The sequence below is a fragment of the Anopheles darlingi genome, chromosome 3 (genome assembly GCF_943734745.1).
Source record: "Anopheles darlingi chromosome 3, idAnoDarlMG_H_01, whole genome shotgun sequence".
Classification (NCBI taxonomy): domain Eukaryota; kingdom Metazoa; phylum Arthropoda; class Insecta; order Diptera; family Culicidae; genus Anopheles; species Anopheles darlingi.
The window spans coordinates 55856300-55882041 of NC_064875.1; the positions used below are offsets into that span (position 1 = coordinate 55856300).

General features: G+C 51.5%; 4 protein-coding genes and 1 pseudogene across 17 annotated transcripts in view; 3 read left to right on the plus strand and 2 right to left on the minus strand.

The window, feature by feature from the left end:
- The window catches only part of LOC125955613 (uncharacterized), an 81946-nt pseudogene extending 66014 nt beyond the window's left edge, over positions 1-15932 (plus strand).
- The window catches only part of LOC125955028 (elongation factor 1-alpha), a 214988-nt gene that overhangs the window by 154811 nt on the left and 34435 nt on the right, over positions 1-25742 (plus strand). The gene's annotated exons all lie outside the window — the stretch shown is intronic.
- LOC125954981 (uncharacterized) lies at positions 16013-20875 on the plus strand. Its single transcript, XM_049685745.1, has 2 exons — positions 16013-18033; positions 18117-20875. The coding sequence occupies exons 1-2, from the start codon at positions 16013-16015 to the stop codon at positions 18538-18540; spliced, it is 2445 nt and encodes an 814-aa protein (XP_049541702.1). The 3' UTR covers positions 18541-20875.
- Positions 20939-22029, minus strand: LOC125955082 (microtubule-associated protein RP/EB family member 1-like). The gene is made up of 3 exons (XM_049685937.1): positions 21381-22029; positions 21162-21300; positions 20939-21079 (listed from the first exon to the last, which is right to left on the minus strand). Exons 1-3 carry the CDS (start codon positions 21925-21927, stop codon positions 21004-21006), a joined length of 762 nt encoding a protein of 253 aa, XP_049541894.1. The 5' UTR covers positions 21928-22029; the 3' UTR covers positions 20939-21003.
- Positions 22159-25742, minus strand: part of LOC125954978 (epsin-1) — a 13861-nt gene continuing 10277 nt past the window's right edge. For 12 of the 14 annotated variants that reach the window (XM_049685732.1, XM_049685736.1, XM_049685733.1 and 9 more), the window contains 2 exons: positions 25589-25742; positions 22159-24420 (listed from right to left, as the gene is read on the minus strand). The exon at positions 25589-25742 is cut by the window's right edge and continues 281 nt beyond it. In XM_049685732.1, the coding sequence (XP_049541689.1) occupies positions 24352-24420; positions 25589-25742 (223 nt within the window). In that variant the 3' untranslated portion in view covers positions 22159-24351. Of the gene's footprint in view, positions 24421-24774; positions 25229-25588 lie in introns of all 14 variants that reach the window. The other 2 variants (XR_007469073.1, XM_049685742.1) reach the window with 2 other exon arrangements.

Below are 25742 nucleotides of genomic sequence, written 5' to 3' on the forward strand. Positions count from 1 at the left end.
TGCGTGTGCGTGTGCCGGTACCTTCTTAAATACCTCGATCGATTTGCGCGTATTTATAGTCGCTCCAGTCCGAGCCGTACAGGGAGCGCAAATTAAAATAGATTGTCACCTCGCGGCGACCGGGCAACAGACCGGTGCGGTGCGGTGCGGTACGGTGTAACACCTACGGCGCTTGCGGGTGATCTCCAGGTCTTGCTCGACTCCTACTCAACGCAACTACTCAACTGCGAGCACCGGGAAAGAACGGAAGGCAGCACCTGGAGGGAAAACAAGGGCTCCAGCGCTCTTGGGGCTTGCACCGCTTCCTATTGGTGCTGCCTTTGGGTCTAGCCTATAAGTAGATTAGAGCTAATGTGTGTGTGTGTGTGTGTGTGTGTGTGTGTGTGTGTGGATGGCATTGACGTGCCAGTAACGCGGCCTACGCTGTTACGCCGCAAGTGTATTGGAATTTCGATGCCGATAGATTCCGCCTAAAGTGTTAGTGTCTGTTGAAAGGTGCCCCTTTCAAGCAGGAAGTAATTGCTTCCTTGCCTGACATGTCACCAATGTGGCACGTCACAATGGCGCCACAAGCAATGCTGCTACTAGAACTTTCCTGTGAGGATACTACAGCGTACGGACCGCTACTGAATGTTATATGTTGATTAATTTGATGAATACAAACTAGCGAAGCGTAACGTTTAAGCAAACTACGTTCACTTCTTCAAGTTCAGCACCGTATTGTGATTGAGGTCTATATCAGGTCTCAGATCACGATCACGACGAACTACGGCTCGAGTATTAGTTTCGCTTCCATTCACCCAAAAAAACCGCGAGACTTCTTGATGCTAATCCTTGTTTTACTAAACAATTTTTTTCTTTGAGGGGTAACTTTTTTCACTCTCCGTTTTCTCGGTGTATCTTCGGCTGCCTCTGGTGGAACGGTATGACCGACCACCGACTCACGATTCATCGTTTTTTTTTGCTTTTTGTTTTATTTTTTGGTATACCCAAACATCGGGCGAGTCAACCTTTTTTGGTCGCGAGCTTCCCGAAATGAACTTCAACCGATCCGCTTTGTACCGCCATATCCGCTTCGCTCCGCTGGACTCGACTGGGGATTGGGGCAAACAAAGTTGAATCTCCTTTTTCGGTCCAGCCCGAACCGTGGACCGGAGTGTGCTACCAGTGTTCACGGTTCGTGGCCGGGTTCGCGGTGTACTCTCCCTCTCTCTCACTACTTTACTGTCACGTCTATCGATATGCCCAATTATTGCCACCCCGGTGAACCGAGGAATAAATTACGAGCGATTAGTTTAATGCCAGGTCATTTATCTTCGGCACCAACCAAGTCGAACCAAGTCGGCCGGCAGCGAGCTCCACTGGTCAGCGCATCTGGCCAGCGTGGAGATGGTTTTAAGTTTATTTTAAGCATCGAAGCTGAGCTTGGAGTTGGCTATTTTATTTTCGAGATGAAAAGTTAATGCAGAACCAATCTCAGCGCCGCTGGTTCGGAGCGTCGTCTAGATTTACATTTTCCGTCCGTTGCTTATCAGCACCCGACCATCTCGGCGTTCCGACGGTCGCGTGCGCATTCTGGCGTCATGTGGAGCAGCATCGGCACCAGAGATTCCAAATCTAAGACACGTTTCCCGCCACCGCCACCGGAGGAAGGAAAGTGGGTCACAGGACAGGATGCTGCTGCTTGGATGGATGCTTGGATGCTTGGAAACCGCGATTGGAACGGCGATTAACCAGCAGCTGGCGCAAAGCAGCTTCACTTCACGTCTCCGTGCGCCTACGATGCACTTTGATCGATTGACTTCCGCCACCAAAAACCCGTCCGTCAGTCACTCAGGCCCCAGGTCCCAGGGAACACCCTTGGAAGAACCATTTGTCTTATCGGGCTTTTGCACGACGACGGACGTGTCGGGAGCGCGCGCGCGCGCTCGCACGCGGATAACGGATAAATGGCAGCGAAAAGCGATGGACGCGCTATCGGACGACGAGTGACGAATGTTTGAATTTGTGGCCAACGCGCGGCAAGGGCAACGGGACGGGGGGAAATTAATCAAATGCTTGATTTCCGCCCTCTGACCACCAGCTGGTTCCCCGGTGGCACTCTCTTCACTATCACCAGTCGCCTTCAAGCCATGAAAGAAAGTTATTCAATCTAACGGGGGGTTCTATTCCGTCTGGCGTCGATGTCGATCTGGTGGCCAACCAGCACCATCAGCTCACAATTAATGGCAGCAAAAAGAGGGTAAATGGAAATGTATTGGTAAAAGTTCAATACAACCATCAGCAGCAACACTTATCGGTAGTCGAACAGGCCAGAATACGTTCGTGCCAGGCAGAGAACGACGATGATGATGATGATGGTTGGCGAACCGGGCGTACGAAACGGAAACCCGTTCCAGTGCGCTACTACCAGGCGCTACTCCAAGGGTGGGCCGCAAAGCCACAAGTCACCGGCGTGAAATTTGCTTCCAGCATTCGAGCTTCAACTTCCACGGAGAGCGAGAGAGACCGGCCAGGCGATGAAAGTAAGATGAAGATAAGGCGAGTGTATATCAATGGCCGCCCGCCGGTCTGCTGGGCTTCCTGCTCCTGCAACGAACGGGAAGCAACGATCGGTTGATCGGCTTTTTGCGGTTGAATTGAGGCAAATTGTATAAGCGATTCTAAAGTAAAAGCGCATAAATGGAAACCGTGATGGAACAGCGAGAACGTGAGGAAGCGCTTAAAGCGCTCGATTGCCGCTTTCTTCATCGCGAGTGCTATTGATAGATTTCTCGATTATTAATCCACTTCACACGGCCACGGTCCACGGTCGTTAATTTGCATTCTCACCACACCTTGGATTGGACGCTCACAAATACGCTATCGTTTCCCTTTTTGGTTTGGCTTTCATCGAGCAGCAATACGCTGCCCTGCCTTTTCTGCATTAGCATTGGTAAATGATGATTGGTGCGAGTTCTGTGACTCACAGACAGACGAGACTAGACATCGACTACAAAGGACTCGCGGATGTTGTTTTCAACAATTGAAGTGCCCCTCCGGAGCGACCAGCCGGGAGCTGTAAATGCAAATAACCATACTGTAGTCACCACATTGTCGCTGGAGTGGAAGAGATCCGGAAAAAGGACAGGATCCAGACAACCGGTGGTTAATCCGGACCAGGGCCTCCATCCTAGTGGCCCATATAGCACCATCGCAACGTACGCGGGGGGGGAAAACCTACTTTTCAATTTCCGTCAACGCGGAAAATCCATCCATCCATCATCATAATCAGCGCGCCACTCACGTTACACGCCCGCTCCGAGAACGGCATCCCGTGGATCGGCATCCGGCCAGGCCGTCGTTTGGTATGAGCTGGTCGCCCACTATTATCCTAATTGTCGGCTGCTGCTGCTCCTGCTGCTCCTGCTGCAACCGGCCAAAAACGTGGCAAACCAACCATCGTCATCATCATCATCATCATCGTCGTCATGGCTAGATCCGTTTCCAGAGGCTTCTAGAACCCGGAGGAGCCACTCTACTACTGGAACTACTAGCGCAAGCAGCCAGCCTGAAACCTTTTTCTCTACTTTCGTGGAACCGCCCCCGGGGGGTCAGAGAGACTCGGAGAAAGGAGGGAAACTTTTCCACCAACAAACCCGTCAGCCAACCGTCCAGCCAGCCAGCCAGCCAGCCAGTTAGTGTTTGCGGATTAAAGAATGGAAACTGTTGGCCCCTCCCTCCCCCGGGGGAAGCGCACCGGATGCCGCGCAGAACCTTAAATCGCTTCGCTAAAGTTCGCGTCCTCCGGAGCACTCCCCCCGGGGGAGCGATTTATGTGGGAACGATTTCTCCCTTTTTCTCTCTCTCTCTCCTTCTGGTGGTCCTGGAGACTCCCTAGAGAGAGAGACAAAGGAGAGAGTTGCGAGCGGTGACAGTGAAACCATTTAGTTGACCAATTCATTTAAATGATTCTGGCGTAATTTAATCTAATTAGTGCAATTTAAGGTTCTCCGCAAAGGGCCTGGGCGATGGCCCGCGAGTACAGAGGACTTGTGGATCGAAGAAGGCGGAGGTTCTTAGGCAACTTGGAGGTGTGGCTGTGTGAGAATTCGTTCCGTGCGTTTCGTTGCTACGCGTGATTTTTTTTTTGTGTCCAATTTCAATCCCAAGAAGCTGCACTGGAACTGGAATGTCCCACAATAAAAAAAGCCCCCTCCGGACAATGGGACACCTTGGTCACTCCCTGGCGGATCAATTTCCGACACGCAACATCGCGCGCGCTCTTAAACGATAGCAACGGTGCTCCGTACATTCTCCATTGTTTCTAGGCGCTGGGGGCTGCCGATGCCGATCGAATTTCCCAATCTGTCAGCCATTAGCGGTAGTAGTGGTAGTATTGGGGGGAGGGGGTTGCCCTTGAGGTGATTGAGACCCTCACGGGGTCTAGCCCGAAAATTAGATCATCCCTTCTCCTTGCAACGGAGAAGCAGCAACCAACTCCGGCTACAAATTGACATCGAGCCGTAACCGTGCACCGACACCACGCCATTAAGAGGCGGTCTACCGGAGGCGGCGTGCCGGTGGAGCGGGTAATTGGGGGGGGAGGAAATTAAGCATTTGCTGCACGCCGCCGACGACGACGAGTGGCCCAACTAGTGACGTGAACTAGTTGCGATGAGGCGGACCTACGGTGCCCAATGGTGGCCAAAGACAACAAACCAAAATGGCCATCCAGTTGGGGGTGGGGAGATGCCCTTTTCCGATTCCACCCCCCCTACATCTCGCCCTCGAAAATCGAATTCGAATGTACGATTCTTTCGGGCCGATCGACGCTCGCTTTGACATTGAAGATGATGACAGCTTCGTTCGGTTTGGATGACAGCTACGGCGACAGACAGTTTCGGTGACCGCGACGGTCCAACCAACGCCGCCGGAACGGACAGAACAGAGCCAAAAATGGAGTATAGCAACATGACACCTACGTATAGTACGACGACGACGGCGTGACCTTCATTACAGACTCCGAAGAAGTCGAAGTTGGCCGAAGATGCCATTCAAACCATTCGATCCAAGATGGCTTTGATGCTTCACAGCGCGCGCCACACACACACACACACACAAGCTGTTGTGGCGCACTCTGTCTGTCATTTCAAGTCTAAACCGAAAAGGGATTGGCGATGCTTGAATCCCTCTAATTGGATCCCGCAGCACCCTTTCCGGAACCGGAGCCCTTATTGTCATCGGTGGCATCGCGCCGCTTTCCCCACCGGGGCGTGTCTCTTTGACGGCAACAGGCTGTCGCTGTCATCGGCAGTTGTAAACACAAAACGTTTACAATTAAATGACTTTCGAATCCAGCGGCATCGGTAGACCGCTTGAGATAGATGTTATACGATCTCTTCCTCCTGACGTTCGTCTTCGAAGATGCTCTCCAACAACTCTCACTGCGTCTCAAACGTTTTTTTTTTTTTTGAGGGCGCGGAATACCTGCCTACTTTCCATAACAATCCGCTTGCACGATGCGCTCTTGAGCGGGGTGGCCACTCGACTCGGACACTTTCGATTTTTGATTCCCGAAACCCGAATAGCAGCAGCAGCAGCGACGGCGCTTGATAAATCTGGCGTGATGTTTATGGCCATCCGGGGCGGCCATTGACGCAGATCGGACCGAACCAATGGGGCGCATGTGTCTGTAAAACCACCCCCTCAGTGGTGGTGGCTCGTCAGCGCTCATGTTTCGCTTCCGTAACCGACCTAAACTTCCTCGTGACGCGCGTCCGTCTGGGAAGTCCAGCGCGATCAGCAGGAGAAGGAGGAGATCAGTCAACCCACCTTTCTCCTGTGGGCTGCGTTTTCCCGAAGATTCAATTTGTTTCACGACACCGCGGGTGACGGCGGCGGTGGTGGTGGTGGTGTCGTGGTCACCACCTCACGTGGCGTGCTGCAGCAGCAGCTGCCCTACATTGTGACGGACACTCACAATGGTGGCGCGTTGGATCACGGTTGAGTTTTTTTTTTTTTTTTGTTACTTCGAGATTCGTCCCGCTGCTCATGGATCGTCCGGATCTTACGTAAAAGACAGTCAGTCAGCTAGTGCAGCTTCTAGGGCACGATTTCCTGGACCAACCGCTGTGGCGCTCCACCAACGACAACGACGACGACGATGAACGGCACGACCCACGAGTGTATTGTGTGCTAAAGCTGCCGAAACGGATCGCTCTTCGCGTGATGTCACCTAGATAGACCTAGCCGTGCTAGGCGTCGTGCTGCTGTCCAAGGAACTTTCCCTTTTTTTTTTTTGTTGTTTGTTGCCCTAGCGCGGCGCTTCCTCCTTAATTAGATCGTCTGGATCGTCCGGGTTATTTATTACACAACATCCTCGGCCATCGCTCCATCTTCAATCTTGGCCGCCTAGGCTGACGGAAGAAAATGTGACTAGCGATGGCGATGCCGGACCTCCGGATCCTTAGTCTGAGATTTGATTTCGGGAACGTACGGAGCACACTCGGTGTGCGGAATTGAATTTGCTGCATCCAAAGAAGCTGCTTTCGTGGAACTGCGGACTTTATTTGGACGAATCCTCGATCGGAACTCGTCCTGAACCTGCCGAACGTCCTGAAGCTGAAGTCGAACGAAGTCCTATTATATGGAGTCCAAACTAACGCCCGGCCCTGCCAGTGATAAATTATGAACTAATCACTTTATCCCAACTAAATTACTGTAATTAAAAATTAATTGACGGCCATCACACACCACGCCCAATGCGCCACGTTACAGTAGTAGTCCATCGGTCAAGAACACGGGGCACCAGGGCGCCCGGCCCCGGATATCCCTATGCCCGAGTAGCCCGAGCTCAGCCTCTGCCTTAGCGCCTGCCAAAAAGACCAGATTTCCGTCCGTCGGGGAGAGGGCGGAGGATTATCGTCGTCCGGGTATTCTCCTGGACCCCTGGAAAACCCCCAGGAGACCGCTCCCTACTCCATCATCATCATCATCATCAAACATTCATCAAAAGGGCACGATGGCTACGAGGCGACCGTGTTTGACATTTGATAAATGCTGCGTTTTCTCCTCGCCAGCCGCGGTACTGCGGTACTCGCCAGATGGGAGATGAATATTTAAAGCACCCGGCCCGGCCAACACTCCCAGAAGAGAGAGGCACGAAAAGGGCGTCCCCAAACATGTTGTTGTTGTGTTTAAAGCAATCGACAGAAATGGTACATAATCACCATCATTACGCTTGCATCGCCGCACGCTGCACCGTTGATGATCCATCCCTCAAGACATTCAACCGATTGCGGATGATGATGATGATGATGACCCGTGTCTACACACACGCGTACACGAGATAGCGAGCATAATCCGGTTATGCGGGGCGCCGCTTGTTACTTTTTAAAGCTTCGCTCGATACAGATTAATTACCGGCGGATGTTTGTCTGGATGGTGGACTTTCGCTTCACGGACACCGCGGGAGTATCCTGGGACACACACACACACACAGCGCCGGTGATTTGCATAGGATAGGAGTGCCAGGTCCGTGGTCCAAAGTGCAACGTTCACATGATTACACATCTACTCACCTCCCGGAGGAGGTGCTTCAACCTTTGGCTGATAAACGGTCCTTTGGCACAAGAGAGAGAGAGAGAGGCGAACATCTGCAGGCGCCCCTGATGGTGCTGATCGTAAAATCAAACATCGAACCGCGCCCGAAAGCGCTGCCGACTTTTATGGGCAGCCCTGTCCCGTTCCCCGATCGGTAACCGTTTCCATCCTCCGATTTTTCGCTCATATTTTGCCCAACAATATGACCACGGTTCGTGTCGGAGGAACCGAGCCAAATTAGATGGCTCGCAACGGCGTTCGCCTTGACGCGATAAAAACTGCTTGGCCAACTGCTGGCTTCTTGTGCCTTGTGCCGGGGCCGGGAGCGGACAAATTTACGACGGCACGGAACGGCGGTTTCTCGATCCTGGCCGCCGAGCCGCACACCGAACGAACGCATCTGGTCACGCATCAGATCAACAGGACCGGCAGCACCTCGCTCGTGTCCAAAGTCCAAACCAAAGTTATCGCCTATTGGATGTCGTTCACTTTCATTGGCGCCCATTCCAAACCGGCCCGGGAATCTCTGCTCTCGCGAGCGCGCTCGCACACAAGCGCCATTTTATGGAAAATTAGGCAAATAAACCTTTAAAATATCGTCAAATGGCGTAATGTCGTAAAGTAAACGATACACGAAATATGATTATCTCGGCGTGGCGTCTTCCTGTACCCGGGATAGGGGGTTGGAGCTCTTTAAAATCGATCGAAGATGATAGTCGAGGCGTGATCACCAACACCAAGTGCCATTTTGATACTCCAAATAATGGCCACACGGACGGCCGGGACCGGGACCGAGGGTGGGGACGGACATTCTAGTGTTGAGCCCTCGGAAAAGCCCTCGTACCACTTGCTGAACATTATCATTTTAATCAGAGAGTTGTTCCCGGATATTCATGCTACTAGCAGCAGCAGCAGCAGCAGCAGCAGCTGGCAACGGTACGAGCCGTCTCGGTTGCATGAATCCCAGCCCCTTTCCCGGTCAACCCCCCCTTTAGAGCAAGGCATGCGTTTCGGGAACGCGATTCAGATTTTCCGGCCTATGCATTCTTGACCGGAAGGAAGGAAGCGAAGCAGAGCAGAGCACGAGACCGAGAGAGAGTACAGCGTTTTGTGGGGACTTCTCGGGTCCCGGGATCCGTTTCATGCTGATGCGCGATGCGCGCACAACACCCATAATGGCCGGACGATTTGTTGGCCGGAATGAAACATTATGCTGCACAGCAAGCCGGTCCGGGGTCCCGGGCTCGGGCCCCGTGCTGTCCGTGAAATACTTCGGGAACAATTTGCATAACAGCCGCAGCTGCCGTCGTACGGTGCTGGTGCAGAGCGTGTGTAGAGGAGGGAAATCGCGGTATTAGATGATGGTCTATGGTGTCCCTAGACCCGTGCTGTGGCCACGGCCACAGCGACCGTGGCGACGAGAACGAACGAAGCAACGAAAGAAGCGAACGAATGAAACCCGTTCTCGAGCCGGGCTCGAGGGATCATCGTGTTCGTGGTCCGTAGGACCGTTGGCCGATGTGACCTCTCGGTTGATGCCTCCTAAAGCCCAAAAAGCAATTCTGAGCTCACCTTCGACATGATCAGCAGCAGCAGCAGCAGCAGCAGCATGAGCAGCAACCGATGAGGATGCTGCCAAAGCGTAATTTGCATGCATTAAAAAGCATCTTGTTCGATTATGTTCCCGGGTTGGCCGGGAACTGTAGAGTGTAGCATTAGCGGCGTGTGTGTGTGTATGTGTGTGTGGTTGCCAGCCAGCCGGTCTCGTCTAGTGCGCGCGAACCAGTTGCCAGCTCCATATCCTTGACAGGCCGACGAGGTTCTGACGACAGCTGAGGCCAGACAAGCCGCGGGATGCAGCAGCAGCAGCATCATTAGCAATGTCCATGTATGGTGAAGGATATGCGCAGCGCAAACAATACAGTGTGCCCTTGCCCTACACACATGCCACGCTTAGACCTTGCTCTGTATGTTGTACACAAGACTTTGGGATGTCGGGACTTGGGACCTATCGTTCTACCAGATAGGTCATCGAACGCTTACCTCAATCCCCAGTTTTTCACTTCGTCCTCTTCCGAATTAATGTCACAAAAGTTGACGGACCGGGAAGGGCCCCGCCTCCTGGGGCAAACCCACCAGAAACAGCTGTTTCCGGTCGACCGGAGAGCGGCCATTGATGAACCGTGAAATGGCCCCAATGATCCTCGGCCCGGCCTCAATCGTATGCAGGGGATGCAAACGAGATTTCGTCGTTTTTGAAAATTTAATGTCCTCCCAGGACACTGGATACTCCTTTTCCTTTCTTCCGGAACAAAAAAAAACATATCCTGGACACAAGTGTTCCCGCCAGTGGCGCTTTGTTTTCTTCTTCTCTACGCCTTTTTGTTTTTTGATGTCGGTACCCTTCGATGCCCTATCGATTCCAGAAGACTGCATCCCCCATACCACCAGGAGACACATAGGAGAGAGAGAAAGAGAGAGCGAACGGAGTGCGGTTCTTCACCGTGGCTTCAAGTGCTCTCGACTCGTGTACCTCAGCGTCTATGTGCGGGCATTCTTTCATTATTCATACTCACAGCCAGCCAGCACTCACTCAGCATTTGCATCATCAGCCCGGGGAGCTGTGGGGAGCCAACTATCCGGCACCAGCAGCAGTAGTAGCAGTTGAGTAGCAAAAAGGCGAAAAAATTCATGAAGAATGTATGAAGATCCGTGTGTATGCAGGCTAAAGCAGAAGCATATTTGCACTCCCCGGGTAGGGGGGGAGGGGGATTCCCCTGGATAGCTCGACAATGTGGAGACACTGCGCCATCGACTTTATTGGATTCGCGACATACGGGATGGCGCGTTGTGGACGTGGCCATCCTGTTATTTTTTTGCCATTTTTTTGTTACTCAATTCCCTTTTTTCCCTTCTCCATTGCGCCCAGAAAACCAGAAGTGATCTCTTCGGGCGGTCGACCATCGACGGTACTTCTTCTACCTTCCTCTTTCTCCCTGCTGACTTGCACTGGACGACGACATGGACCGAGTTCATAAATGTGAACGCGATTCCGATTCACTTCCAGCTTCTGAGGTTATGTCAACTCGTACGTTATTACGATTTGACAGGTGTAGCAGCAGCAGCAGCAGCAACCCTTGGTCAGGACAGGAGAATACTCCTCTACATAACCGCATAACAAAGAAGGCGTTGACTACCGTTGGACTTTGTGTGGAGTTCGTGGATTGAAACCCAAAAGTCCAGTATTCCTCCTGAGGGCGGTGTCCTTAATTCAATTAAAATCTTCAAAAATCTTCTCCACCAAAAATTCCGGACTTCCGGGGCCCCTCCTCCTCGGTAGGAAGCAGCCAAACTCCTAATCCAATTTTGATGGCCACATAAATTATAAAGACGATAAGCGTGGTGGGGACCGGAGACATTCCCACAAACCAGCGTACCCTTCCACCGTTTTGGGCTGATAAAACGACAAACGGACGTCCCTCCCCTTCCCCTCTTCCCAAGCACCTCATTAACCGTGCGTCACCCTTAACCCGCCCTCCTCACCTTTTACCCTTTTTACCCCCGGAGGGGGTGGTGACCTTTCCGCGGTGGTTCCGGTCCCGGTGTACAGTGGCTTCGTCCTGTGGCGTGACGAAGGCTCGTTTCGTCTTTCGATCCAACCTCGAACCCGAAAACCGAGTAAGAAGCGGGGAGAAGGGGTTTAATGTTTTGATAAATTCCATTCCGATACCCAGCGCGTTCCCAGAGGTTACGACCTTGCCAACCGCCACCACCACTCGGTCGAGATAACAACAAAAGTTGGAACGCCGCTTAATGTCTTTGTTGCTCCGCTATCAGCCACACACACACACACACACAGAAGCAGAAGAAGAGTTTGACTTATTATCGCGCCAATCGCGCGATGGAATACGCAGTGCAGGACTTTTGGGTGCAGGAAATTAATTTCCTTCCTTGCTTCCTTGGGGGATTTTTCGTTGGAAAGTCGCTTCTGCCGCCACATCCGCCATTACAGGCCACGAGCAATGTTCCAGGGCACCAGGGCGTAGTAGTAGTGTCTGGTTGAGGTGTTAATTTTATTCGCTCGAGCCAGAAGCTTGCAGAAGCCTTTGGAACTGGATGGACGCGGACGAGCGCCCGCCAGCGAGACAACAAGACATAACCATAAAGATTCATTTCCTTCCCGGATAGTTGGTGAATCCGATTAATTCCCAAAGGAGAGCACGGAGCAACGGGTGCTGGTATTCCAATAAAAAAAAGGCCGTAATCGCGAGCCCCATTTCCCGTTTTCAGGGCCAGGGCGTTCGACGGGCACCCAGTGCTCTACGGTGGAATTTTCCTCCCGTTTTCCTTCCCCTCGCTCCATTATTCCAACATTCTTTCTGCATTCGTTCCCCCTTCCCACCGCGACGGCTAACGAGGACATCACATTCAAATCGCTCACTAGTCCCAGAGCCCTTTTTGGTTAAATGGACAGCAGCAACAAAGGCGACAACGAAGACAACGACGACGACGACGACGACGACGGCCGGAGCGAGCGTAATGTGATCCTGTAAATCAAAGCCACCGGGAAGTTGTACCCCAAAGGAGAGGGACCAACACCAAGTCCTCCCTCCCTTTCCACGGTTGTCGCTTTGCGCGTTGCATGTTCTACCATCAATTTGCCACCTTTAGACCCCGGTATCGCCCCGGTGAACAAAGACACTCCATTGGGAGCGGGGTGGAACACACCAGGGGTGGAAGAACTTTTAATTACAGACCATTTCCGAGGGCACCAAGAGAGAGCGAGAGAGAGAGAGAGCGAGAGTGAGCGAAAGAAGCGACACAGACAGACTTGGGGCGATTCTTTCTTTAATTAGAATCCAGTCCAGTCCAGTCCAGACCCTTGGGACCGCCCCAGCCCTCCTCCCCTCCGGCTGTTTGTCCCCACGGCTTTTCGCTTTGCAATTTGTTTAGGCCTGGCAAGGCGAAGAGGGAAAAAGTTCTGGAAGGTCCGAGTAAAAGAAAGAAACACACAGGATACCGGTGGCCAGAGGGGCGAGGGGAGAGGAGGCGTACCTTACGGTCCGTCCGTTCGGTTCGAGAGGGGGAAGGTAATTAATAATTATCATCACCGTCACCAGAAGCGTCGGACGCGTGTTGACGCGCATATCGCCATTTTGTCGCCAGCAGCGACCTGTTCCTCTGTTCCGATGGATTCCTGCACGAATCTTGTCCTTCGTTCGTGTGTGTGTGTGTGTGTGTGTGTGCGTGTGTGTCTTCTCCTGGGTTGTTGGTCCTGGGTTGGGTTCGGTTGTGACTCGTCATAAATGCTGCATTGCGCTCCGGACGACGACGAAGACGACGAAGACGCGGTACGGTCGGGAATGTCACCGCGCCACACACACACACACACACTCCCTCTCGCTTTTGTACTGCTCCACTCCATGCAGTCGCTAGGAAAGTGTCCCTACAACACTCGGCCACTCAACACTTGGCCCAGCGTCGTCGAAGCAACAGATTTGTGCGCTGCTGAGGGTAGTCGTCGAAGTAGTATAAGGCCCTATTCCCGGGACCCCGCCCTGCCCGGTTTGGCCAGACCTTTTGTGGTCTGGTTTCGGTTTAGGGCGAACGGCTTAATGCTCCCACCGCTGGCAGCAGTGGCTCCCGGTTTCCATTCCAGGTCCTGGCTTTAAGCCGCCACTTGACTTACTTCTCCCGTTCCGCTGCTGGCTGCTGGAAGGTAGAGCGTCCCCGTGAACCCCAAGGACCACGGCTAGACACTTACCAAGACCACGAGGAACCCGGAAAAATAAGAACACAGAGAGAGAGAGAGAGAGAGACATGAAGAAGTAAAACGAAACCTTTCTCTCCGCCAAGTTCTCGTGCCAGCAGCCTCTGCTAGTCTAGGTTTCGACGTTGGATTTGGATTCAAAAGAAGAGGCAAATAAAAAAAAAGGTCTCTCGGAGAAGTGGGCTTTTGCCTTCTTCCATCTACCCCCCCCCCCCCCCGTCCTGCCAGGTTTGCTCATTCAAAAAAAAAAAAAGCCGAAAGGAAAAAGACTGTTTTACAACCTTTTACCATTCCGGGTTCTATGGGCGGCGGCGCAAGTGCGGGTCGGCCAGCTGCCTGCTGCCCTCCGGGTGAGTCGTCGTCTGTCTTTGACCACCACCCAGCACCACCACCCCGTGCCGGCGGGGGGTGGGGTGGGGTTCTTGTGGTTGCAGCCGGAGGCGGCTTTATCGGTGTCGTTAATTTTTATTCATGAACACCATCCATACCGCTCCCTCTGTCTTTCTCTCTCTCTTTCGGTCGACTCTGTGGCAGGTGACACTGGCGGGACCGTACCTTACCGTACACCTTCAGGCCTCTCCCCAAAAACCCCTCCCATCCCCCTCGGGGTACGGATTTGTGTGCCAACTTTATGGTTTTTAATGAACAAGTTCTTACAAGATGCTGCCTGGCTGCCTGGCTGGCTGCCTGGCTGGCTGTCTGCATCTGGCCCAGCTACCGGCTACTGCGACTGCGAACTGCGTAACTCGTAAAACATGTCCCAGACCCCCGGACGCTGCACAGGAGATTAAAACAATCCAGTGCTTTCTCGGCGACGGGGGACATACCGAGGAGAGTAGGACAATGGCAATACAGTGGAAGCTCCTGGCTCCGGCGATGAATTAATATCTTGTACATCATGCAAGTGGGGAAACGGTAGCGCTTAAGTGGTGTGCTTTGAACGTTATTTGAATTTAAATTCAGGGAAACTTTCATTTCGCTACCGCTTGTCTTCGGGTGTCTCGTTGTCCTTAGGTATTTAAGGATTCATGGACTTATTTTGTTTAAAATGTAGGGCGGTTGTGGTCCAGACCTTCAATACTCCAATACTTCGTCGGATGACAGTTGGATTTTCTCGTTTCTAGAACGAGCACGTACATTTGAAGGACATTGGTTACTTAGATGTATTCAAATCCATCTCGTAGCCTACTATAACATCAAGCCTCTGGGATCCCTGCATCCCGGCAGTGGTTGCACCTAATGCAAGTGCTCCGACATCTTCTCAGCTGCTGCATTGCATTGCTTTCAACTCTTCGAAACGCGCACTTGAAGCAGATCACTCGTCTTGATGTCTTGGCATCGTCGTCATCGTCGTGGTTACCATTTGAAACTCGTTGGCCGGCATCAACGTTCACCTGCCAGCAACGTACCTGCGCCTACGAGCACAGCAGCAGCTGGTTCCGATTATGTGGGTCACCCCTTTGCTGAAGCTCTTCAACCGAAAACTCTTCCGGCCCCCCGGGGACACCGGAGAATGTGGTTTGAGAGGGATGAAGTAGTAGAAAAAACCTGACCACCATCACCACGGTCAACAGTTTTATGTTTATTTCTCTCCCAATAATTAGGTAAATGGCTTCACGTACCTCCCCCCCCCCCCCCCCCTGTGTGCTGTGGTGAGGTTCGGCGTTGGTGGTTGGATGCGAACCTCCTGGCACTTTAACTGCGCACCCGGCACCCGGCGGCCAACGACGTAGAGCGAATGTGTGAATTTTATGAAGTCATTAACGTGCCTTTTTGTGCCGCTCCTTTCGGTGGCGGCTATGGTGGGCGCGCGTGGAAATGGGAAAAGCAAATGGCACTTACACATGGCCCGCCAGACATGCAGACAGACAGACAGATACTTATCTTCCGTTATCTTCTCTTTTTCTTTTTCTTATCGCCCCCACCACGCTTTCACGCGCCCATTAGGTTGAAGAAACATGTGTTGAGGAGCACCTTGGCGTGTGTTTGGAAGACGACCGCCACTACGACGACGACGACGACGATTAGCGGTACCGCCGACGACTGTACCAGCACAGGCCGGCGGCGGCCTCGGTTCTGGCGGCAAAAACGGCGCTCAGCGGCAGCAACATCATCCTGCAACGGCGGCATCGTCGAGGGCCCTCGCCGTCAACGCACTCGGTCGAAAATGTGATAGACGCTTCGGCGGCGCCGGATGGACGGACCTCGATTGGCCAGCAGATAGCGAACTACTTTCTTCGCATCCGACGTAGCCGCTCGTCACACGCAGTCACCGGCACTGGCCACCAGCAGCAGCAGCACCACCAACAGATCCGCGACGGAAGCCGTAATCGTGCAGCGACAAACCAGCGGACAGCTGGCAGTGTCCTGCCCAGTTCCGTTAGCTGTGATCTGCGCTTTGGGCGCGCTTCGAGCAGCAACAAAGACGACGACGACGACCACGACGACCACGACGACCACGATCACGACCACGACGAAGACGGCGAAGAGGAAGGCGGTGGCGACGAGGACGAGGAGGAAGGACCGTCGGGAGTTGCGAGACGGCGGCGTTTGTTGCGTCCCTCGGCTAGCTCCCTGACCGTGAGCAGCGGCAGCACCAGCACCGGCACCGCCGCACCCCTAGCGTCCGCCACTAGTTCCGGAGCGGTACCGAGCAATATGGCCGCCACCGATGGTCAGATTATTCTCGCCGCGTCACGCTTCGGTTCCGACAGTGCACCGGTGTACCTGCGCGATTTTGCCAAGAGCAGCGAGCTGCCGGCGGTCGGTAAGATCGTCAAGGGTCAGTACTACAATCTGGGCGTACCGACGCTCTCCAATCCGTCGCTCCAGAGTACGGCCCTGTTTCTGAACGCGGGCCGCAAGTACCAAATACTGGCGCAACCGATCAAGATCAAGGAGGGCCGCAAGAACACGAACGTCGGCCCGAAGGTGCTGATCCCGGAGACGTACGCCGGGTACTTTGAGCTGCTGAGTGAGGACGGCCGGTCGACGCGGTGTATCGAGAGCGTGCTGGAGCTGTCGCGGCGTCGTAACTTCCGGGTGCTGGTCCGGGAGACGGTACGCTGTAACCACAACAGCAAATCGGTGCACGCGGGCGAAATACTGACCACGATCTCGGACAACGGGAAGCAGCTACAGTGCCGGACGTCGAAGGACGAGATCGTCAATCTGCCATTGGAAGCCAAAGCGAAGTTCTCCCCGATCGCCAAGGAGGACAGCATCAGTGGGGTGCACACGGTGCGCAATCTGCTGCAGAAGCGTATGCCCGTGACGGTCCGGTTGGTGCACGGGGCGGCACCGAAGGGCCTGAAGCAACCGTTCGTACCGGAGCTGCGGCTGCTCGGGTGCGTCGAGGTCGACCGGATATTCGCTTTACCGCTGCAGAAGGATATGGACCTCATTTCGGTGCCGCTGAATGCGAAGATTAAGATCCAGCGGGCGAAGAACATGGATCAGCTCGATCACTTTATCGAGTACTCGCGCTTTCTGGACAAAGCGCACCGGTTGCTGGTGGATGCGCGCGATCGGTTGCAGATTATCGATCTGAAGCTGACCGAGAAGGAGAAGAAGGACTCGTCGAAGCTGGCGGCAGCGGCCGGTGGTGGGGCGATCGGTGCGAACGGGCGCAATAAAACGCTCACCTCCACGCTGTCCGGTCTGACCGCTAATGGGTATGTGCTGAAGAAGAGCAACAGCTGTGATTCGAACCGCTACTCACCACCGATCGGTGGTGGTGGTGGTGGTGGTGGCAGTGGTGGCAGTCAGAATGGATCGATCGCCGATGAGTACGACGAGATCGATCAGATCTACGATTACGTGCGAGGGTTAGCGCCGCTCCCGAAGAATCTGTACAAGTTTGAGGCGATCGAACCGATCAGCTCGTCGCCACCGACGGCCACGACACCGACGGCCGCCACGACACCGATCTCCAACTCGCTTCTCGGTCCGGCCACCCATCAGCACAGCCTCAAGACGGTGGAAAACATGAAGACGGCCCAATCGAACGCCATCAACAACAACTACGAGACGAGTAATCACCATCACCACCACCACCAGCAGCACAACCACAACAGCAGCAACAGCAACAGCAACAACAACAACAATTACTCCAACATCATCAAGTACTCGAACCATGGACAGCTGCAGCAGCAGCAGCAGCAACAGCAGCAACAGCTTAGCCATCATCACCATCATCATCATCACCATCATGGACAGCAGCAACAGCAGACGAATGGTCATAGCCATCATCCTTCGCACCATGGGCACGGTGGTGGTACGACGGCAACGAACAGTCTGGAGTCCTCGTCGAAGCACACCAGTACCGCGGCCACCCTTAACGCCATCAACAACAACAACAACAACGCGGGCGGCCACGTACTGACGACGCTCGATCACAAACCGATCCCACCACCGATCGAGACGATTCCGGGCAAGAAGCTACCCGAGAAGCGCCAACGTCCGACGCTTCCGAAGCTGTACTTTAAGAGCAACATCGGGCTTCACCAGAAGAGCCCAACGCCCGGTACGACCGCCATCAGTCCGTTGAGCAATGGAGGAGGACCGGCCAGTGGTGGTGGTGGTGCAGCTCACATCCATCAGCATCAGCAGCTTCCGATGGCCGCGATCACACCCAAGGAGATTGCCGTCGAACCCCAGAGTCCACTGTTTCACATAAGGTAAAAGGCATCTGCATCCCTGGATCTTGATCTGGAGTTCCACAAATTACTAACCGAGTCTTCTCGTCTGTTCCATTTTGCAGATACAAAAGTCTTAGCAGTTTGCAGCTGGCGGCAACAGCGACGGGGCCACAGGATACGCAGCATCCAACCACACCGATCTCACCGAAGGCCGGCATCGTCGGTAGTGGTGGTCAGGAGAAGAACCATCTGCTCTCCAAATCGGCCAGCGCCGCTATGCACGCCTGCATCGGCAATGGCGGTGGTGGTGGTGGTGGTGGTCGAGGTGAAGGTACGCTGGATTCATCGCGTAGCGGTGGCCGTACGTCCGGGGATTCGGGCAAGCTACCGGAGAAGAAGTCCCGCCGGCTTAGCCGGCCCCGCAGTCTCTCCAATCTGGTGTGGGACCTGCGGCCCCACAAATCCTCCTCCACGTCGGCCGAGAAATCGAAGAAGAAGCTCTACCTACATCAGTTCGATCGGCAGCAGGGCACGCTCTACCTGTAGAGTGGGAAAAGGGAGGATCAGATCCGATCAGAGATTTCGTCAGTACTTGTATACCTTTAGTCAATCGTCCGGCATTCGTTGTTTGCAGCCACAACAGGGGAAATGCTACTGTCTGGATGCTGCTTTGTTGATACTAGTAGTAGTCGTAGTCGATAGTACTGGGTAGTAGTAGCGTTCCACCACCATGGCGGTTGGTACTGTGAAGAAAGCTGGCGCGGCCATTCGCGCCACGTGTCCAACAAATTTTGGGATACAGAAGCATTAGGGCGCCTAGGGCGCAAAGAAGAGGAAGAGAGAGAGAGATAGAGAGAGAGAGAGAGAGAGAGAGAGAGAGAGAGAGAGAGAGAAGATATGATACCGGAAATTGCAGAACAGAAAGAACAGAAAGCCAGACCTTCTACGAGCAACTCCCATCTCTTCTCTCCATCCATGTGATCCATGTTGTGTGTGTGTGTGTGTCTGTGTGCGTGTGTAAGTGTAACAGTAAACAGATATAAATAGACCACTATACATACATATAGATATACATAGTAGATACATATATATATACATATATACACGCAGCAACATCTAGAGTCTAAAACAGTGCTAGAGCAACAAACCTTGTTTCCAAACCGCCTGCTGTCACACCGCATGAGCACCGCAACCACTAAACCAAGCAACCTAGCCAGCCAGCCAGCCAGCCAGCCAGCCAGTCTCCTTTTTCCATAGAGTGCACTGCGTCCAGCTAGGATCAAAGAAGGCATTGGAACAGGAAAACGTCAGTTACGCTGGCAGCGAGGCAAGTTTAACCACGTCCCGAGGGACTCCTTCCCACCCCAGGAAGTTGTGTTTGCCATTTAGGATTGAAACCCGTCGTTCGACAGTGTTGGGGAGCGTTTCAATTGTTTGTTGTTTGCGCAGAATGAAGAAGCTAGCAAAAGAGAGATAGTGTGCTCTGCGAAAAAGGCTTTGTATGGAAGAGGAGGCGAACCCTTTTAGTCACGCAACAGCAGCTGTAGTGTTGTGTTGTGTTTAGTAGTGTTTAGTATACTAGGTAGTGTGGCATTAGCGTTAATTACCCCGTTTTCTCCCACTCCATCCTGTTTACTCACTCTTCTTCTCTTTCTCTCTCTCTTGCTCACACACTCTTTACACTCACTGAGCAGCGAAGCTGATATGATCGCAACGCCTACTGCGCGCGTGTGTGCTTTACGGCGCATTTTTAATCCACCATTTTTAGTATATTCCACTCCTCCCTGTATCGTATCGTAGTACACATTGACACGCGTGATGGTGGTAGCCAGCGCACCATTTTCTTTCTCTCTCGTTGAAAAATCCAAGTTCGTTTGCTGCCTGTGGTACCAGACCCGGGGGAAATATGCGCCACCGTTAAATGGGGTCGGTTCCCTCGTGTCCACTCTCCCCATCCCGTGGGAAAAGCGGATGTAATTTTCATTTTTCAATCCCACAAAACCCAAAACGCAGTGGACGGAATCGATGGTGAAGGGCATGATGAGACGACAATCGAAACGATAAGCCCATCCCATGGTAACGATAATTAGTCACTAAACGATCTTCCTTTTGTTTTCTAATATTTCGTATTAATTTTGTGAAACAAAATAAAAAGGAACAATTCCCTCACCCGCCCTACCCCCCCCCCAAAAACGACGAACTAACAGAAACAGACAGGTGATGGTCAATCGTTGTGCGCACGTGATGAGGACGGTGCACGCTGAGACCAATCATCTCCGAACGATCGAAACCGCCTTAGATAAGCATTGGTTCTGTCACCATCTCTCTTCGCTGGACTAGAGATGATCGAAACAGAAAAAGAAAAAGTTGCAAAAGTTGCGTTTGGCTAGGGTAATTAACCAAGCGAGAGGTATAGAGTAACGACGAAGACGAGAACGACGAGATGAGTGCTGTGCATTTTGTGACGACAGCGCATGCCCTGTGCATGTGCAGTGCGCCCCTGTTTGTGTACGTGCGTATGTGTGTGTGTGTGAATATCGTCAATCCCCCCTCCTTCCCCCCTAACTCCTTCATACCGCTCCTCCCACCTTCAAAGGACAACTCCCTTAAACTTAAAGCAAAACCTAGATTTATTTCGATTCCACCAATCCGGGGGACTCCATTGCGATATCGTGCTCGGTGGAACATTTTGTGTGTAAAACAACAACCACAACAACACAAAGCAGGAAGCATGATGATGTTTTAGTGAAGTGATCACGCAAATAAAGTTGAGGAAAAAAAATACATCAAAAATACAAAGAGCATTAAAATGTATCACGCACGGCCTCACGGCCTTTACTTTATTGTGACTCGCACAAGCGCACCACCATCCCATGTGCGAGCTGTTGGATTAAAAGTTGAGAAAAGCAAACTGGACTGAACTGAAACTCACAAATGAAAACGGAACAAAAACACATACACAATTGCAACATCGAGAAGGCACTGGCGGGAGCGCTGATGCATCGCCTACTACTCCTGTGACGACAATATTTGAACCACTTTTTCACAAAACGCTTCGTTCTCCTTTGTTCCGTGCTCTTGCATCCTGGTGATGATAAGACAAGATAGAAACGTGTTACTTCACCAGGTGGAAAGAACCGTCGGCAAGGACCAGCTTCCATACTTACCACGCTTCAATCTGCGCTAGCTTCTGATAGTAGTAATCTCGTGACATTTCTATGCGCTGCATCTGCACGGTAAGGTCATCGATCTCCGATGCGAGCGCATTGATCGTTTCGGTCGCTTTCGATGGTTGCTTCTCAGACACTGATAACAAGGGACGAGGTGGATTATCGAATGGGATTGATCCCAGGCATTTATCATCGCCGCGTGTCTGCTCTACATACCTGCTTTCTCCCCAGAACCGTTACTGTCTCCCGAACGGCTCCTGATCGTCTTCTGAGCAATGCCGACATGTAGTGGCCGGTGGCCTCCGCCAACAATGTTTGCCCGTTGGCTTGGCTTGAGCGTACCGGGTGTCCCGTACCCCATCGGAGCATTATTACGGGCCGCCTGCGGATCATACTCCTTGCCGTCGTAGTTCGCATCGAAGAACTTCTTGAACCACTGCAGAAACTCAAAGTTATCCTGAAAGCGACCCTTCACCAGCCGGTCGATCGGTACCGATCGGTTTACTTTCAGATGCACCAGCGCATTCTGAAACAGGCGTAGGTTGCTGAGAAAGTCGTGCTCGACGTTCGTACAGTACTTTATGCGCTTCAGCGGCACCGAGCCCGGGAACAGCACATCCATCAGCTGGCAGTAGGCGGCGCCGGTACACAGCTCCTCGACCTTCTTGAACTCCGACAGCAGCGTACGGTTGACCCAAGCGAGCAGCTCAACGCGCGACAGATTTTCCGTTGTCTGCCCGGTAAAGTGCACGTTGACGGCCATTGCGCTTGGTGGCGTCCTTAACGAGAGCAAAGCGATACGACAAACACACACACACGCAATAAAGCACGATCCCGATGAGAATAAGTGCCTCTGTTCTGATCGACTAGCTTTCACAGACTGTAGTATCGAGAGACATTGCACAAGTAGGCGAGTTTTCGAATAGAACGAAGTGGTACTTCGAAAGTTCATTTTGTTACAGGGACACTAAAGAGAACGCGAAACGCGCTTCAATTGGAAATCAATTGGTTGGTTTATTCAGAGTTTTAAAAATATAAATAATTTCATTTCCTCGTCGATTGTGTATATATAATTGTTTTTTTTTTGTTAATTTTTAGTTTTCCTCATTTCCTGTTATTTTCCTATACAAACAATGTTCTCTTATCGTCTTTTAAAGGATGAAGTTACTTTCCATTTCGCCCCAACCCCAAAATTATCTTTCCTCTCTCGTTACCAACGGTGATGCTGCAGTGCATCGTCGTTGCCATCGTTGATCATCGTACCGTATTTTCCTGCGCAGTACGACGCAAGAGAATATAGTTCTGTGGTTTCTTAGCAACCAAGCGCAGCCAGATTATTGTATGTTTGTGTGTATGTGTGTGTGTTTGATCAAGTAGTTAAAACAAATGAATTCATTGCCTTGTCCCGCGCGTCCAATGGTTCTGATCGGTCTCCGAAACGCTATCATGCGTTCTCATCAATGTTAAAAATAATACAATAACGAACTGCTTTTGAGGGAGCGCACGAAAGCAAAGAAACACACGCACTGAAAGCCACGCAGATGATGTTGTTTGTATTGTTTTTTCAAAAGAGAAAGTAAAATAATACAATTCCGCTCACGATTTCCTCTACGCCGTGGGTTTTGTGATCCCCTTTTGGCATCATCATATCTAATTCAATCGAAACCAAATGATAGAAGGCGTATGGAAAACAAGCATATCCTTCCGTCATTGGCGATCGGCGACGGGGTGTAGATAACAGATAATTATCCGTGAGACGCGACGACGATTCAAACACACTGCTCCCTGCCCTCTCCTACTCTTGTCGCTAATGGTATCATGTATGGGGCTGGTGTGTTTGTGTGTGTGTGTGTGTGTGTGTGTGTGTGTGTGTGTGTAGTAGTCTAGTAGAAGATTTATCATTGTCAGCTTACTATAAGTTCCATAGAGCTCCTTCCTCGTCTCTCCATCACGCTACACACAATAAGGCATATATTATCTCTTCTCTTCTAAATTCACTTTCCACGGTTTCGCGGTTCGGCGAGCGTGTGTGGGCTTATTTTTTCTTTTTTTTTCCTATTTTTGTTCTTGCCGCAAGCAATCAAATGGGATATTTACTTGTCCTCTCAACCTCTTTCCTCTAAGTTCTTCTCTTTGGGTACAATAAAACCACGAAACCACCAGTTACCAGAACTAATCAGCTATCCGTGTTACCAGAACTAGAAAACCAAAGAGATAAAATGAAGCCTTCCAAAAAGGGGTGTCGCCTTACGTTTTCCAAGCTAGCAATGACAAACTACCTGAGGAACGATGTGCCCCCGAAACAGTGTGGGACTTTCACCAACTAAACCATGTTTTAACAGATAAAATGTCAATTTCACCTCAATTGATAAAGAAAATTATATGCTTTTCCCTCTCCAAGGAGGTGGAACTCTTCCTATCTCCATTCTCCACTACCATCATTTGTTTGATTCATATGTGTCCCCAGGGCCCGCATTTTTCAAATACTTCCGCTTTTATTTCTTATTAGGTGGTTTGCTACCCTATTGCTCTACTCTCTCCTATACCCTCGCGGTTCGCTTTTATTACAAATCAGTATTGTGTACTAGTGGTTGTTGATTCATTTGATCATTTCCTGATTTGGCTCTCCTCCCGCTCCCATCGATTCCTGCGCGATGGTATAGTAGTACGTTCTGTATGTAGTACGTTCTGTTCTGGGCCGCTGACTGCTGAGTACGTGTAAATGATTCAAAAGTGGTTCTCCTTCTCCTCGTTTTGCTAAAATACAATTCTCCTTCTGCATCCTTCTGCATACCTGCAGTTGCTAACACCTCATCATTGTTCGTTTACCGATACAATAGCTCGCAAAGAAGGTTTGCCCACCCGGGGGGAATTACCTTTAGAACAATCTTCCTCTCTCTATCTCTATCTGTCTCTCTCTCGGTTTCTTTCTCTTTCTTTCTGTCTCTCTCTCTCTCTCTCTTTCTCTCCCGCTCGTCTTCTTCGATGTAGTACGCTGTTTCTGTTTGTTTCTTATTAAACAAACGTTTGCCGAGGCGCTAAAAAGGGGGCACTGCATTGTCCATCGTTTGCTAGTTCCACTGTTTGGTAAAGTTTGCGTTGCCGTATAGGATCGTGCACTCGCTATCAGCTTCGTTGACCATGAGGGGTTGATGACGGCAGGGTGTGGTTATAGTCCGCGAACATTCTAAGACAGGAATGGATTCGACGATTGAGGATTCATCCAGGGAGCAGGGTTGTTGTTGTTCAGATTGTTCTGCAAGAAGGCACAGGAACAGGGACACAATGATTAGAATCCGATGGCACACGGAGTGGCGATTGGCGATCGATTGGAAATGAAGAATAAATGCTTTTAGGAGAAAAACAAATCGATAACAATTATTCATATAAAGTATAAGATACCGTCAACTGCGGCTGTGTAGGAAAAAGGGGTGTGGAAAGTAAAAGGAAGTCCTATCGCAAACCGAAATGCATTAGTGCATGAATGGAGGGCGGTGGTTGTGATAGCAAAAACATAAAAAATGTAGAAAACTAAATGAAGACGATGAAAGATGTTGTTGAAAATGCAAACACACACACACATGAAAGCATAATAGAATGAAACACATACAAACATCAAGCAGCAACGATTGCACATTACCCCGAGGGAAGCGAAGGGGAATCAAACGCAATGGTGTGATGGTTAGCGATACGCAGCACAATTCCAGCGCGGCTCCGGATTGATTGATCACCATCGCATATACTCCTTTCGCTGATCGACCACCAACCGTTGCACACATACAATAACTACACACAGCATAGGCAAGGCAATACACGAAGGGAATGCCGAAAGACAGAGCACAGATCACACCACGCGGACGACATCATCGATTTACTACAGCGCTTTCCTGTTTCTGGAGGGTCTGGTACTTGTACGAGACAAGGTTTCGAAGTTTTAGTTCTACCTACTGGAAAAGGAAGGAGGGAATGAGGAGAATGAGGAAGAAAATGTGGTGGCCCGCGGCACGAGAAGGAAAGAAGGATTATTTCAATGTCCAGCCACCATTACTACCGGACATCGTATGCTAGCAGCAGACCGGCATAACCCGATGTTAACCAAAAGCGGCACGTGATGAACAAGGAATGTCCAAAGTTAATGATGGATATAGCATGTGTAAAGGATGTAGTCACAGGCACAGGTATGGTTGGTCAATAGCGGTAACGAAGGTAAAGGAAGAGAAACACAGAGAGAAAGAGAAAGAATTATGAAAGATGAATTAGCTGCAAAAACATATTAGCTGCATATTGCTTATGCCTTATGGGATCACGAATCGTAGCACTAACGAGAGCTCGGCTACACAAGACACTACGGATTCCGGGACTCGAAGAGCAATCAATTGTCCACGCCGCCTCTAGCATAACGCACTGCTGGACCGCGGACTCACATCATAATTGCTGTTAATGTTAGCATTGCATGCATCATCGGCCGTTACGGCTCGTGTATTGGACGATCGTACATCCGGCGCAACAGGTGGCACTTGCGACGATCGGAACGTATCGTCTGCATCGAGAGCAAAGTGGAAATCGTACAGCTGACGC